This window comes from Dioscorea cayenensis, unplaced genomic scaffold (assembly GCF_009730915.1).
Source record: "Dioscorea cayenensis subsp. rotundata cultivar TDr96_F1 unplaced genomic scaffold, TDr96_F1_v2_PseudoChromosome.rev07_lg8_w22 25.fasta BLBR01001011.1, whole genome shotgun sequence".
Classification (NCBI taxonomy): domain Eukaryota; kingdom Viridiplantae; phylum Streptophyta; class Magnoliopsida; order Dioscoreales; family Dioscoreaceae; genus Dioscorea; species Dioscorea cayenensis.
In genome coordinates this window covers 1,215-15,409 of record NW_024087402.1, presented here as the reverse complement: position 1 = coordinate 15,409, position 14,195 = coordinate 1,215, and the positions used below count along the sequence as shown (strand labels likewise).

At 35.9% G+C, this 14,195-nt stretch overlaps 2 protein-coding genes across 3 annotated transcripts; both read left to right on the top strand.

Annotated features, from left to right (window-relative positions):
- The first annotated feature begins 7,256 nt into the window (after nucleotides 1-7,256).
- On the top strand, nucleotides 7,257-8,493 carry LOC120255461 (exocyst complex component SEC3A-like). Of its 2 annotated transcripts, none has more exons than XM_039263284.1 (4): nucleotides 7,257-7,322; nucleotides 7,472-7,539; nucleotides 7,639-7,741; nucleotides 8,397-8,493. In XM_039263284.1, the coding sequence occupies exons 1-4, from the start codon at nucleotides 7,278-7,280 to the stop codon at nucleotides 8,409-8,411; spliced, it is 231 nt and encodes a 76-aa protein (XP_039119218.1). In that variant the 5' UTR covers nucleotides 7,257-7,277; the 3' UTR covers nucleotides 8,412-8,493. The 2 variants fall into 2 exon arrangements, with proteins under 2 accessions (XP_039119218.1, XP_039119217.1); XM_039263283.1 differs by having other exon boundaries at nucleotides 8,210-8,493.
- Nucleotides 8,494-12,084: 3,591 nt separating this feature from the next.
- On the top strand, nucleotides 12,085-13,020 carry LOC120255462 (chromatin modification-related protein EAF1 A-like). The gene is made up of 3 exons (XM_039263285.1): nucleotides 12,085-12,168; nucleotides 12,246-12,612; nucleotides 12,891-13,020. Exons 1-3 carry the CDS (start codon nucleotides 12,113-12,115, stop codon nucleotides 12,897-12,899), a joined length of 432 nt encoding a protein of 143 aa, XP_039119219.1. The 5' UTR covers nucleotides 12,085-12,112; the 3' UTR covers nucleotides 12,900-13,020.
- Nucleotides 13,021-14,195: the final 1,175 nt, after the last annotated feature.

Here is a 14,195-nt window from a genome sequence, read left to right as displayed (position 1 = left end):
AACCCTTTATTTGCAAAAAGTTTTTTTTATCCTGAAAATTATAGACAAGTTATGAGTTCTATTTTTTTATTAAAAAAACAAATGAAATACCAAATACATTATTAGAGATGTGATTAGGTAATTTTAATTTCGGATTGATTATAATAATATTTCAAAACTAAACCGCCCTAATGTGGCAAAGTATTTCACCGTATCATGTACCCTTGTTTATATTCATGAACGACCAAAAATTCCTATTAGAACTAAGCTTTTACTTGAAACAAGTTGCAAGATTTCTTGGTTCATAAACCACCAAAAATCCTATTAGAACTAAACTTTACTTGAAATGCATTCACTAACATCGCCTTTGAATAAATTAAGACTCAAGAATTACAAAGTAAAACATATGGAATGGCAACTTATAATTGCAAGCTGTAAAGATGATCTTGAATGACCGACCAGCTACTAAAAAGCTAATATCTTGGCCCAAACTCACAGCAAATCAAGTTGATAGCGTGAGCATGCTAGGGACTATAACAGGGGCGGAAGGAGGGGGGTCAAGGGGGTGCTTGGCCCCATCTTATATAATATATATATATATATATATATATATATATATATATATATGTATATACACATATATGACATATATACTTATATATATTATATATATATTTTTTAATTAATATGAATGTATTTATATGTTTATATTTAATATAATCTTGGATATCATGTGGACTTATTTTTTAGATTATATAGTAACAAGCTATTTCACCCAATTAAAAATTTACTCTAATGATTTTTCTATATAAAATCTTCAAATTTTAAAAAAACAACTTTATAATCAGCTTTTGATTTTTGTTGAATGTCATAATCTTACTAGTCTTATTATTGAACTAGTTAAAAACTAGATTGTATTTGGTCGAATGATTCAACTTTTACTTAGTAATGATAGTTGTTAGCTGTATATATATTTTATATTTTTTAAAATATTTATTATTATTATTTAGTTTGAATTAATATAAAAAATTTCATATTTAAATTGAAACTAGATTGGATTTGACCGAATAATTAAACTCTTATCTCATGGTGATATAATCGTATATATTTTTTGAAATATTAATTATTATAATTTTAAGTTTGAAGTAATATAATTTTTTTTAAATTAAAGTTAGCACCCCTTTGATTTTGGCCCTAGTTCCGCCTAATCGACTATAATAATATGTATCTAAAAATTAATCTCACCTAAGAGTCAAAATAACATTAATATAAGCACAGATTTCGCTTTTTTTCAAGCCATACATCAAAAATTAATCCCTTTGTCACTTTGATGCATGCAGGGATGAGGGTCCCGCTCTATGAACTACACAGATTTACATGGGTAAAACCAAACTCACCCTTACATCAAAAATTAATAGTGATGCATCTGTCTCTACCAGAGGTGTTGGTTGTGGGTACATTATGCGCGATGAAGAAGGTTGTGTCATTTTTGGTGAAGCTGCTAACTATAATGAATTGAAAAACAAGTGCTAGAAGCGTAACTTGTTGCGATTTACTTAGCTTGCTTGAAAGCCCATGATTTTGGCTTTAAATTTGTGTGGTTGGAATCTGATTCACTTGTGGCAGTGAATTTAATTAACAATGTTCATGGAATTACACCGGGAGTACAAGAGTATTTTGAATCAGATTTATATCATTTTAGCATCTTTTGAAGGATGGACTGTCACTCATGTATGGAGAGAAGCAAATGGAGTTGCAGTTTGGTGAAAATGGGAGGCTCAGGGAATGAATTTATTTTCACAATTGATGATGTGCCTGATAATATTTTAGACCTTGTTGTTGATGATGCATCGTGGAAATTATATACTAGGGTTAAAAACTCATAGGAAGTCACCAAAAACATCATGTTTATTGAACTATTTTTTTGTACTCGAAACCCATGAAGTCACCAAAATCTGCGAAACCGGCAAAACTGTAAAAACCAAAGTTAGGTAGTGTCATATTTTTTTGTTTGTTTGTTGAAGAACTCAAAGAGCTAATTTATTGCCCAGAAATACAAGGAGAAAAGAAAAACACTAAAAACAAAAATACAGTAGAAAAATAGCTAAAAAAAGAGGATGGGGGAACAAAAAACAAGTCTAGCTAATATTAGAATAAGAAACCACTATAGAGATGCTTTTTCATGATCCATCTTGGGGACGCCCCTTGCCGTAATGAAATAAGGAAATGGTGTGAAGATTGGAAGCAAAATAAGCTAATTTGAGGGCGGGGGACATCCAATCTTTGGGAATGACATGAATATGAGGTCAGTTGGAAATAGATATCAAATATGTAAGCAAGTTGATTGCACACGCGATCATCGCCAACCCACTCCGTGGAGTTGAGGTTTGAGATTTAACCTTGAGATCGTGAGGTGATATGAAGACATTAGTGCGCAGATAGGTGGTGTCATATTGGTTTCTCCTCCATTATGGACACTGATGGTTTCCGAAGTTAGCATTGGCCTCGCCAATTCCTAGCAGCTTTGCTCTATCCGCTTTCATTTGTAGCTAACTCGCAATGTATTAGAACCAGTGTTCGCAAGGTGTAAATTTATGTTTTCTCGTTGTTACTTGAATACAATGGACTTAAGAATTTATCTAATGATTTTTTTAATGGTTTTTAGGCTTATGATCAACATTTGAATATGATTCTTGGGGATGTTGAAGAAATAATCACCACGGTTGAAATTGATGATGAAACTTATGAAGAGATTGTTTGGGTTAGTGATTTTAACTTCCATTAAATTTTTTTGCTCGTTTAATGTTCGAAATATTCAAAGATTGCTTTCCCTGCTTTTTCTTAAAAAAATTTCTGTTTCATGTGTTGAAAACAATAGCATCCGGGTTCCACCTTTATTGGGCAAAAATCTTCTATTAGATTTGTAGGATATCAAGAAATTCTATGTGATGTCAGAGAACATAAATTCCAACAGATCACGAGGCATTGAAATTGTGTTTGGATGGAATTGAATAGCGTGGTACCATGGAAATTTAATGTTAGGGCGTCATAACAAATTTTAGAATCAAAGCATAATAGATACATTCAAGTGGTGAAAGCGTGTTGAATATAAATCTTTTACCTGCAATCATTGCCATTGACAAAAAAGTGGTGCATTGCTTGCCATTTCAACTACATCATTGCTTAGTAAGAGGCTTAACAGTCACTATGCTTCTAGGAACAATCATATTCTGCCATGTTAAGGTGGAGCATGATATCGTTGTCATGGTTGTCGCTTGTAGGTTAATTTTGTTTTTTTGTTAAATGTAGACAAAGCATTGAGAACTTTCCCCGCAAATTAAGCTTGCTTTGAAAAATGATTTGATGTTCCGAACAATGAGAAACCCTATAAAGAGTTATGGGAAAGCCTCACTGTTTATTTCTAGTCCGATGCGGAAGGCAGCTTTTGTGCTAATGCAGAGGAATGGCTTCCCTTGCCTACATTGCTCTCGGTGGCTGCATTTTCACTCACAAATACCGGAAAAAGTGAGTCTGAATCTGCAGTTGAAAATAGTTTTTCATAGTAACTTAGGGCATGCTCGAGCAGGGATTAATAGTTGTTTTCGTTGCTACAAACTCGATCGACCTATTAAAATGTGAATGGCATCAAACCTTGGGGCTCTGCTCAAGACCGTGATGTGCAATCAAACTGATGCGCTTTTGCGAACATGCCATTACCAATACTATAAACATATCCATGAAATCATTGTTAGCCAAATACTTAGTTGGAATAATGTTAATGAAATTTCAGAAGAGTATCCTTGTACATGATAATCATAGAGATCAGCAGGATGATCCAACTTCCCAAAGACAACCATCACGCTTGGAAACATATTGAATGTCCGGACATGTAGCCTCAGTATAGCATAGTGCAGCCTTTCGAGCATAGTAGAATGTGTGGTAGTTGCCTATAAAAAACATTGCCGTGGCATGCATTAGATTTTTTTGAGTTTTCCATGACTATTATTGATTTCTTAGTGAAAAATCGTGCAGCTAACAAATCCTTTGTTAGGCATGAACTTATGATTTGAACTTGGATTTTAGAGGATTTTTTGGCTTCTCTTGATGATGTATCTCTCTCTCCAAGCAAAACTAGAGAATTCCAAGAGGAAGTTCATTGAAAGACAACAACAACAAGGTGTGTTTCTGTGTTTATGCGTCCATATATATACATAATTTAGTATTCTATTAATTTTTAATATTCTTTTTTTAAAAATATATGTAGAAAAGAAGAGGAGAAAAAAATACAGCTTGATTGAACCACAGTGCTTTTTCCGAAACAAGAACACCAACAAATTAGAAAAACGAGTTCATTTTAAACTAAAGAGAAGACTTGGAGTGTTGATCAAATTCTAGTAAGTAGAAATTAAAGAAACATTGAAAGACACATGGTATTGTTATGTATTTTTACTTTGAGAAATTATTGTCCTTTTTAAGTATACAAACACTAATGTTTGTTGAGCCTCGCTTTATAGAAAAATAATGAAAATTAAAATTTTTTTCATTTATAAATATATATAGTTTTATGATCATAAAAAACAAAATTGTCAAATCATCGTTTGAGTAGATTTAAATGAATTTTCTATTGCTATTTCCTTGATGATTGTTTCCTCTATAATCACTAACACATTATATTTCTTCTTCTTCTTCTTCTTCTTCTTCTTCTTTTAAATCTTTATTTTTAACAATAATAAATTAATTACCTAAATAATTACCTTGATTATACGCAGGTGAATGTGCTTTTTGAGGGCCTAGCATTGTTTGGAAGTCTCTTAGTCTAGGAAAAATGACATTTTGTCGATTTTTAATTTCTTTCTTGAGTCTATCATTGGTTTTACTTTTTATTTTTTTGGTTCCTTCACACATTTTTTTAGAGCGCCTAGTCTTTTACTATATAGCGATCTAGATGCTTAGAGAAAGTTGTTGTGAATAGAAACTTAGTTTGACCATGTGTGTGAAAGCTAGTGTTTAAAGGGAGGAAAGAGCTACCACCCTTATAGTGTGAAAGCCGCTCTAAGGTAAATGGACACTATGCTTGAGGAATGTGTGCTTGATGATTTACCTGGAGTGAGGGCTACCTCAAGGGATGTGTGAAAGCTATTGTTCTAAGAGTGGAAATAGCTACCACCTTTATTGTGTGAAAGCCGCTCTTATAATCGGATACTATGCATTACAAGTGTGTTTTTGATGATAAAAGAGAGAAAGGGCTACCTCAGGGGATGAGTGAAAGCTACTGTTCTATGGGCAAAAAGAGTTACCTTTTTTGATGTGTGAAAGCTACTCTTGAGTAATTCGATAGTATGCAGCATCAATGTGTAGTTGTTAATTTTCCCGAAAGAAAGGGCTACCTGAGGGGATGTGTGAAAGCTACCGACCTCATTGTGAAAGCTACCTCATTGTCTAATAAGTTTTTGGTTTGCGTAACTTGATCCGAGTCGAAGGAAAGTGAAGTAGGAAGGACTGAATGCTTACACATGGGAGGAACCATAAATAGGAGTGAAACTTATTCTTTTATTGGGATTGAATGTTTTAGTCGACATTTTGGAATTTTTCTTTGACTATTGAGACTCCCTATTTTTTGAGGTCCATTAAAGAAATAAGCATGTACTATGAAAGAAAAGTCATGGAGGTGAAGGTATGTAAATATTCTCCTTGTTACAATTCTTTATTTTTTTTCTGCATGTTATTTAGTGGCAGAGGAATTTATTTTGGTTTGCTTTTAGTTCTGTCAGTTTTCTTTGATGGGGCAATTTATTTCTGCTGTAACTTTAATGTTTTGATATCTTTGATGTAGTGAATCAGGAAGAATAGGATGTCATTGAAGAGCTGCTGACTTACAAGGATTGCTGGAAGAGGAAATGTTGATTGGCTGCATATCTTGAAAACTTCACTGATTTCTTTCTCAAACACTTGTAAATTCTGAGAATACAATAAATATATGCTGGAGAATTTATTTGCAAAAAAGACTTGTAATGATATTCATCTTGCTTTATGGACTATGAATGCTATATATATAAATATATTCTTCAAATTGTTTTTAATGGATGTGGAGGGAGATGAGAGTCCTTTTATGTGTTTAAATTTTGGTGTTGTTCCTGCACTGCACTGCACTCAATGTGAAGAATAAAAAATTTATATCTTTTATTAGTCCTTTGGATTTGTAAATTGTAATGAAATGATTGTGATCAATTATTATTAATCTCCACCACCGTTAATTTAGCACCCCACAATCCCAAGTTCCCAACCAATCTCTCTATAAAAAAGGCAGGCAGAGAGCAAGAGAGCACACATTCATGGGTCCTGAAGTTGTTCCTTGGTGGAGACTGGAGAATCGGAGATGATGATGAGGTCATGGGTTGGAAGCCTTGTGTGTGTGTGTGTTGAGTTTCCATGGTGTTAGTACGGTTCTTTTCCATTATTAGTGGCTGGATGTGTTTTTTATTTGGGGATTTATTGATCATGTGTTGTTGTGAGGAGATGAGTGGGTTTGAGTTGTGGGTTCAGAAGTCATGTGGATTTGAGTTATTATTATTATTATTATTATTATTATTATTATTATTATTTGGGGATGGGGATTTATTTGGGTTAGAGAGAAGTGATTGATGGGGATTTATTATTATTATTATTATTATTATTATTTATGGATGGGGATTTATTTGGGGATGCGGATGATGTGTGAGGCTGGAGTTGGTGTTGGTGTTCAATGCAGCAGTTGATGTCTGTGAGTGTGAGGTGCTCGGAGTGGACCTTCAGGAGATGATTTCTAAGTAAAGCATTAGCAATTTAGCATTTGGAGATGAGAGTGGTTCTGTCTTCTCAAGTAGGGTTCTGAAGTTCCATCATGGAGAAGATTGGAGCCGGGAGATGATGATGATCATCAAGGCAGGATTGGTGCCTTGCGTGAGTGTTGGTGATGATCAATTAGCTCCGTGGTGGAGGTGATCAAAGTCTTTGAGTTTTCCATGGGATTTTGGTTTTGGGGGATGGGGATGATGATGATGTGGTGTGAGGAGATCGATGAGGTGGTGAAGGGGATGAGAGTATTGTGCGAACAGTGAAAATGGAAGGAGGATCTTCATGGTAAGTTGTTGGCTGCACCTAGAAATTTTAAATTTAACTTTTTTATCATCATCATTACAGCATAATTAATCATTTTACTTTAGTCTTATAGTATGAACTTGATTTAGTGCTGAATATTGTTCATAAATCTCTGGCATACATAGCCTGCAAAACTTTACAAGCTGAAGCATCTTTCAAAAATGGAGGTGATTGCAAATAATCCTACTGGCTGCAACTATATTCTGGTAAGAGTCTCTTGTTCTGCACCTCTATTTCATTTGATGAGGTTTCATGCTCTGACTACTCCATTGATTTAATAACATACTAAACTTTCCTTTTAATTTAGACCCTCCAACTATGAAGAAATTCATTGTGTAGTGTGTTTCTTGTCCAGGGATTTGACAACCTCAGAAGCCAAAGTGTTGCACCTCCACAATGGACAATGCATAATACAGATGACAGGTGAGCATTGGCAAGAGTATCAGTGATATTTAGGATGATAAATAGATCACTTATATTACAATGATTATAAATTCTGGTTGTCTTGATGTTATTGAGTAGGAATCGGCTTCTTCATGGCATTCTAAATATGTGTAAAGAGATGTTAGGCCGCCTTCCCAAAGTTGTTTTTATAGACATTGTTGAGATGGCTCTGTGGGCTAAGGTACATACTTTCTTCTTCTTTTTTTCTCTAGCATCTCATTGTCATAAACAATTTTTGTTTGACATTTATTTCTGGCTAAGTGGCAGTTGTTTAGGGCTCTATAGTTTGCATGAATGTGGGGATTAAGGAAATCAAAACATTTTTTGATGGATGGAGTGTGTGATTTGGTTAAGTAGAATTCTTCTATGAGGATTTTGTAGTTAATGTCAATGTTTGAAGTATGGCTAGAGACTTAGAGTAATACACTTTATGTCAAAGGCACAAAGCACACTGTGTAAGTTTTTTAGTCATTATTAAACAGTGTACATCTAAAATTAAAATTATGGATATACCTTCTAATATTTTTATGACTTAGGCTGGAACACATATTGAAGTCTTTATGATATATAGAAGGAAACATCATGTAAGAAGGTTACTTGTGAAAGTGTGCTCTTCAGTAGGTAGAGGTGATGTGAATTTTTTTTCCAGGGTTGCAAGTGCAGTCATAACAGGCTTCAAGTTGGACATTCTCGTAGTCTATTTTTGTGACATCGCATAAATTTTACATCTTCAGTCATCGCCATAATCATACTATTGATTCACCATCATGTTTATTAAACTGGTTCGGGAGAACCAACCTGCAATTACTGATCAAGTAACCACAAGAGATACCCAGTTGTATCTGTTTTGACACCAACTGATTCCAAAGTTCCCGTTGAGAATGATCTTGTTCCACAAGCTGAAGAGGAGGACATGGAGGCTCTACTTGGCACGTAAGTCTTATCTTTTGCTTCTTGTATATTATTCTTTTGTCATAATATCACTTATTTCTGCAGGATTGGTGCCTTGTGTGAGTGTTGGTGATGATCAATTAGCTCCGTGGTGGAGGTGATCAAAGTCTTTGAGTTTTCCATGGTTAGTAGGTAGGTCTTCTTTGAGAGCTTTTATTTCTTTTATTTGGCCATGGGATTTTCCTTTTTCTTTGGGGGATGATGATGATGTGTTGTGAGGAGATCGATGAGGTGGTGGAGGGGATGAGAGTGTTGTTCAAACAGTGAAATTTAGGAGATGAGTGTTGCTTCTAGTGCCTGGACATGGGGATTTTTTTAGTTGTTTATTTATTTATTATTTATTTATTTGGACATGGGGATTTTATTTGGGGATTTTTTTAGTTGTTTATTTATTTATTATTTATTTATTTGGACATGGGGATTTTATTTGGGGATTTTTTTGGTTATAGAGAAGTGAAGTGATTTGGGGATGATGTGATGTGTAGTGTACTTGTGAGGAGATGAGGAGCTCGGAGTGTTGGCACAGTACTCTGATTGGTGCGTTAACTTACCATTCGTTCTGATTTATTTAATTCACGCATCATATGGTATTTTGCTCAAATTCTACTCCTTGATTTAGTTTGTGTTTTCCCTTCCCCTTTCTCTTGAGGAGTTGTCTTTGTTCTTATCCTTGTTGATCTCATATAAGTATGAAAGTTTGCTGCTTTATGGTGGCTTCGGTATTCTTTATATCCTTGATTAATGATAGACTTGAAATTGTTGGAGTATTCAATATCTATAATTCTTTGGCGGGAAAAATGCCTTCTTTTTTTTTAAATAAGCTTTTTAATTTGTTTGTTCTCCACTTTGCCTGCAATTGCTTTTTAATAGCATGATCATAATTGTTTATGATTTCTTCGATCCAGCTCTTTTCATGTTTAGATAGTTAAGGCCAATTCTCTCTTTATTTTTACTAGTGACAGCTACATAGACTGATTGAATGAGGTGAGGGTAAGAATTCTTCAGATTGGGAATTTTGATAACATCTTAATGTAGTCTTCTCTTTAAATTCATTTTCAGTTGGTTGAAAGCTTCTACTATGCTATTATTGCTGGCAACTTATGTGCTATTGTTTTCTACTATGCTATCATTTTCATTTTCAGTTTGTTCTAGATTTGTTAAATTCTAGATAATACAAAAGAGATGTCTTTGGGATGACATCAATTTAACTCTTGTATATTTTGCATTGATTCATGCCTTATTGGATGTTTTATGCCCTTCCCCCAATATGATTTTGGATGATACTACTTCCACAAGAACTTGGTAAGAGATATTTTGATGCCGTTATGAGGCCATTGGCTTTGGCCATGTTTTCTTTGATGATTTCCAAGGTGCTCAAAAATTGTGTTTGCAACCCATTTTGTGTTGCTTGCTCCTATCTGCTTCTTTATGCAGCTGGATCTTCTGTTAAGTGGATTATATCCCAGACATGAAGGAAATTATTAGGATTCAAAGGAGTTGGTGCCAGATTCAGACCCATAAAACTTTTCACTTTATCTTAATATCTTAATACTTCTGCTGAGGTGTTTCTTTTTAGTTCTTGGTTGGTCATGAAATATGCTTATCTTTTTTTTTCTTAAATTATTATTATAAATACATGGTATCTATACCTGTAGAACATTATTTGGATGGCATCTTTGATTTTGATTTTCTCTTTTGAGACAGTTACCTTCATAAAGTCCATGTAATTGCTTATGATGCTTTTCTTATCTTTCATCTTAATGTCACAAGTCCAAATTTTTTTTCTTCATATCTTAAAATTTTCTAGTCCTTCCAAGTAAGTCATCGACGAATCGACAAGCTTTGTTGATCTTTGCGAGACGGTGAATTCATCAAAAGAATCTTCTCGTACGAACTCCTTTACCTGCTCGGGATTATCGTCGTTAGATTTTTTTGGAGTATACCAATGGCGTGTATGATCGTCCTATCTTGTCTGAGGCACCAACTACGCCTGAGAGAATATATTACAGGGATTTTGGAGATGTCCTGGGAAGATCATCTTTCAGAAGTACGCATAGGGTCCTCTGGTGTTGTTTTTAGTTCTTTGTCTTGCGTGATTACCTTGTCTGTGATAACTGAAATTCCTGAAAAATCTTTCTTATGTTTTTCATAAAATTTGTGTGCCATATCTGGGATGTTATGGTGGGATAAGTTTGATCTGTTATTTCTTGTTTTGTAAAAACATGTCTCCTGACGGATGGCTTCATACTTAACTCTGCTTGTTTTACTTCTTCAGGAAAACCTGTTCTACAATGTTCCTTATGGCTCTATGCAAGCGTACAGAGAATCCATTGAATCTCTTTTGTTACGTGATAAGGTAAACGAAATTCCTTTTGTGGTTTATTACATGATACTGCTTTCAAATCTGATCTCTTGACATCCGTAGTGGGTTGAAAAAATTTGATGTATGCTGTGAATATACTATATGATCCACGGAATTAAGCACATTTGACCCAAGGATCACAATGATCTAATGTATTTAGCATTTGCTGTTCTCCTTTCCATATATGAGATATTTGAGCCTGTAGTACTGGCTTCTGTCTTCTATCTGCTGGTTCTTCAGTGTGTATCCTGCAGTGGAACTTGTTTGTTATTTTATTGTATTTCGGCCATTTATATATTTTATTTTATTAACTTTGTCTATCTTGAGTTGATCATTAAATTTATATAGTATGTGCACATAATCCTGTGCGTAGTTTCTCAAGTACTTACTGGTGGTTGGGCCTTTCTAAGCCTGTAGTAATATTGCTCATTTGCAACTTGGGTGTTAGAGATGGGATAACAGTCACTTTGCATGTGAGAAAAATCTGCATGCTTTCGCTTCCCTAGGTCATGTGCTGGTGGAAGCCTTGTTGATTGCACGACCCTTCCTTTAGTTAATGTTTTTACTGGTGAATTACTTTGTGATTATGTATCATGATACTTGAATGACAAAATTTTCATAACTGCCCTCATGTTCAATTTATTTACTTTATGAAGTTTAGATGTTAACTTATTGACTGTAATCCAGAGAAGTAGCAACTCTATGCATCAAGAGGACTGTGAGGCATCTGTTTGTGATTCTCGTGGTCGGTAATCAACTGCATCTTGTCGATTATTATTCGCTTATAATTTGGTTTATTGATGCTTACATTGTTGTTATTTTTTCATTAGATGTACATCATGTAAATACATATGAAGAGGAGGAAGGTGAAACAGGCACATATATTTTACCTGGAATACTTGAAAGTGCAACATTCAATCTCAAGAAGAGAAAAATCTTCCCTCGAAAGTCATATGGCACAAAATTATATGAAACTGGTGCAAATTTGTCAGGTGAACCATGCTTAGATAGCAGAATAGGAAATCAACCATTGACATTGATTGGAAAAAGACCATCAGGTGCTCTGAATGTTGGTTCAATACCGACAAAACGTATGCGAACAGCTGCTAGGCAGACGTTACTGCACTTGCCTATCAGGGATCTCATACAAGTGGTTTAGCTATCCCAAGTCATCCAGGCTCTGTAACCCCTGTTCTTCCTACCATTAGTGTAAACAATGTGTTACAAACCTCTCCTGGAATGGTCCTATGCAGTGGCTTACCTTCACCTTCTAACCCTCTAAGTGCTGCTTCTAGGTAAGATCTGTTGAGATGGATTACCTGTGATCCACACTTGCTATTATCTGCTTATATTTTTAAAATTATTTTTGTAGGGATGCCCAGAGATATAGTATGCCTAGATCTGTTTCTTTACCCGTTGATGAACAGCAAAGGATGCGATACACTCAAATGCTTTCTGGTAGAAATGTTCAGCAATCTGGTTTGCCTGTTCCTGGAAACTTACCTGTGGATCGAGGTGTACGTATGTTACCGGGTACTAGTGCGATGGGGATGATGTGTGGGATGAACTGGGGAATGCCCTCCATGCCTAGAGCAGGGTTTCAAGGAATAAATTCCCCAGGGATGCTTAACATGGTGCCTACTAGTGCGATGCTTTTAGGAAATGGTGTTACAAATCCTGTCACTGCTCACCAAGGGAACTCAATGTTGAGGCCTCATGATACTATGCATATGCTTCGGGTAAGTATTTAGTATTATTTCTGTATCGTATTGCTCACTATTGAGCTAATAAATATTAAAATTTCTGTTAGTATAACCTGGTTATATTATTTGTTTATTTTTTAAGTTTTGATATTTACAGATTCCGTACATTAATCTGTGACTGTTCTGATATGATAGATAATACATTGTGGAGTATAATATCTGTGATCAATTTTGCTGTGTGTTTATTTTAATTCCTCTCTTTTAGAAGTTTTTATTAGTCAACACATCTGATTACCATTGCCATGATCTTGCAGCCTGGTTAAACTACTGAGGAACATAGGCAGATGACGCAAGAACTGCAAATGCAGGTTTCTCAGGGGAGTGGTCCGGCTGTCGGCACTTTCAATGGTATGAGTGGCCCTTTCTCTAATGCATCTGTCTCTCCTCCTGCTCGGACATTCCCGATGCATTAGCATCAAGATCAACGACCACATCTATTGGGCAATCCTCACACTCATATTCAAGGTTCTAATCATTCAAGTCCTCGAGAGCAGGGCCTATGCTATTCGATATCCTAAAGACAGTGCAACTCCAACAGTGAAATTACCTCAACCACAAGCATCTTTTTCCAAGCTCCAATGCAATTTCACCTATACAAAACGACTCTCAAATTCAACAGAAGAACACAATCTTCCACGCTGTTGGTCCATCTCAGACAAGGGCAACATAAGCAGACAACAGATGCCTCGAAAATCCACAACTCGGGCTGTGGGATGACTAATCGGTAATGAAGCGAGACAGAGACCACAAGTTCACCAATAGCCAAGGAATCTGCAACAACAGTGGCAACCTCCACAATAGAAGGCTAAGCTAATAAAAGGTTTAGGCAGAGGTTCAATGATGATGCACCGTAACCTTCTCGTTGATGCTTCTCATGTTAATGGCCTAACTCTCGCATCCAAGAAGCAAGTTCACGAGAAACATTTAATGCAATGTAGTCGAGGGCTTTTACTCTGGAAACTCTGGGTTGAATCCAAGTTTGCCTCGACAACCAGGTCAACCAAAAATTTTCTCGCGCCCGCTGCCTCAACCATCAAAACAAATTTCAACGATGCCATCTCGATCGAATCGGCAACCAAGGTCGGGTCCAAGTTTCTCCACTCACGACTTGTTAGCTCCCCAAAGAACCAACGAAAGCACAACCTTCATTGCCTCGCCACTCAACCACCACTGCAGCAGTACCGCAGCAACAACAACAACAACGCATCGACAAATCATTCCAAGCGGACAATGCAACGGATGGTGCTCCCTCAAAATTGCCAAATGACATCCGATGGTCAAATACAATCCTCATCCGATCCGAGCTCATGGTAATCACTGGTTTCCGTACATCGCTGGTCCAATGCACGGATTCGATCAATCCCGCATCTCGTGGCGTCCTCGCAACACGCTGGGAAAGCGTAACCTTCGGATGATACAAGCACGCCACCTTCCGAGTGCTCACTTGGGTAGTTCACCCCAAGAAAATCAGCGACTAATGACACGAGTAGCACCTCCTTTGAGTCAAGATTCCTCACGAGGCGGTCTCGAGCTCAATGCATGGACATGGAATTGGAGGG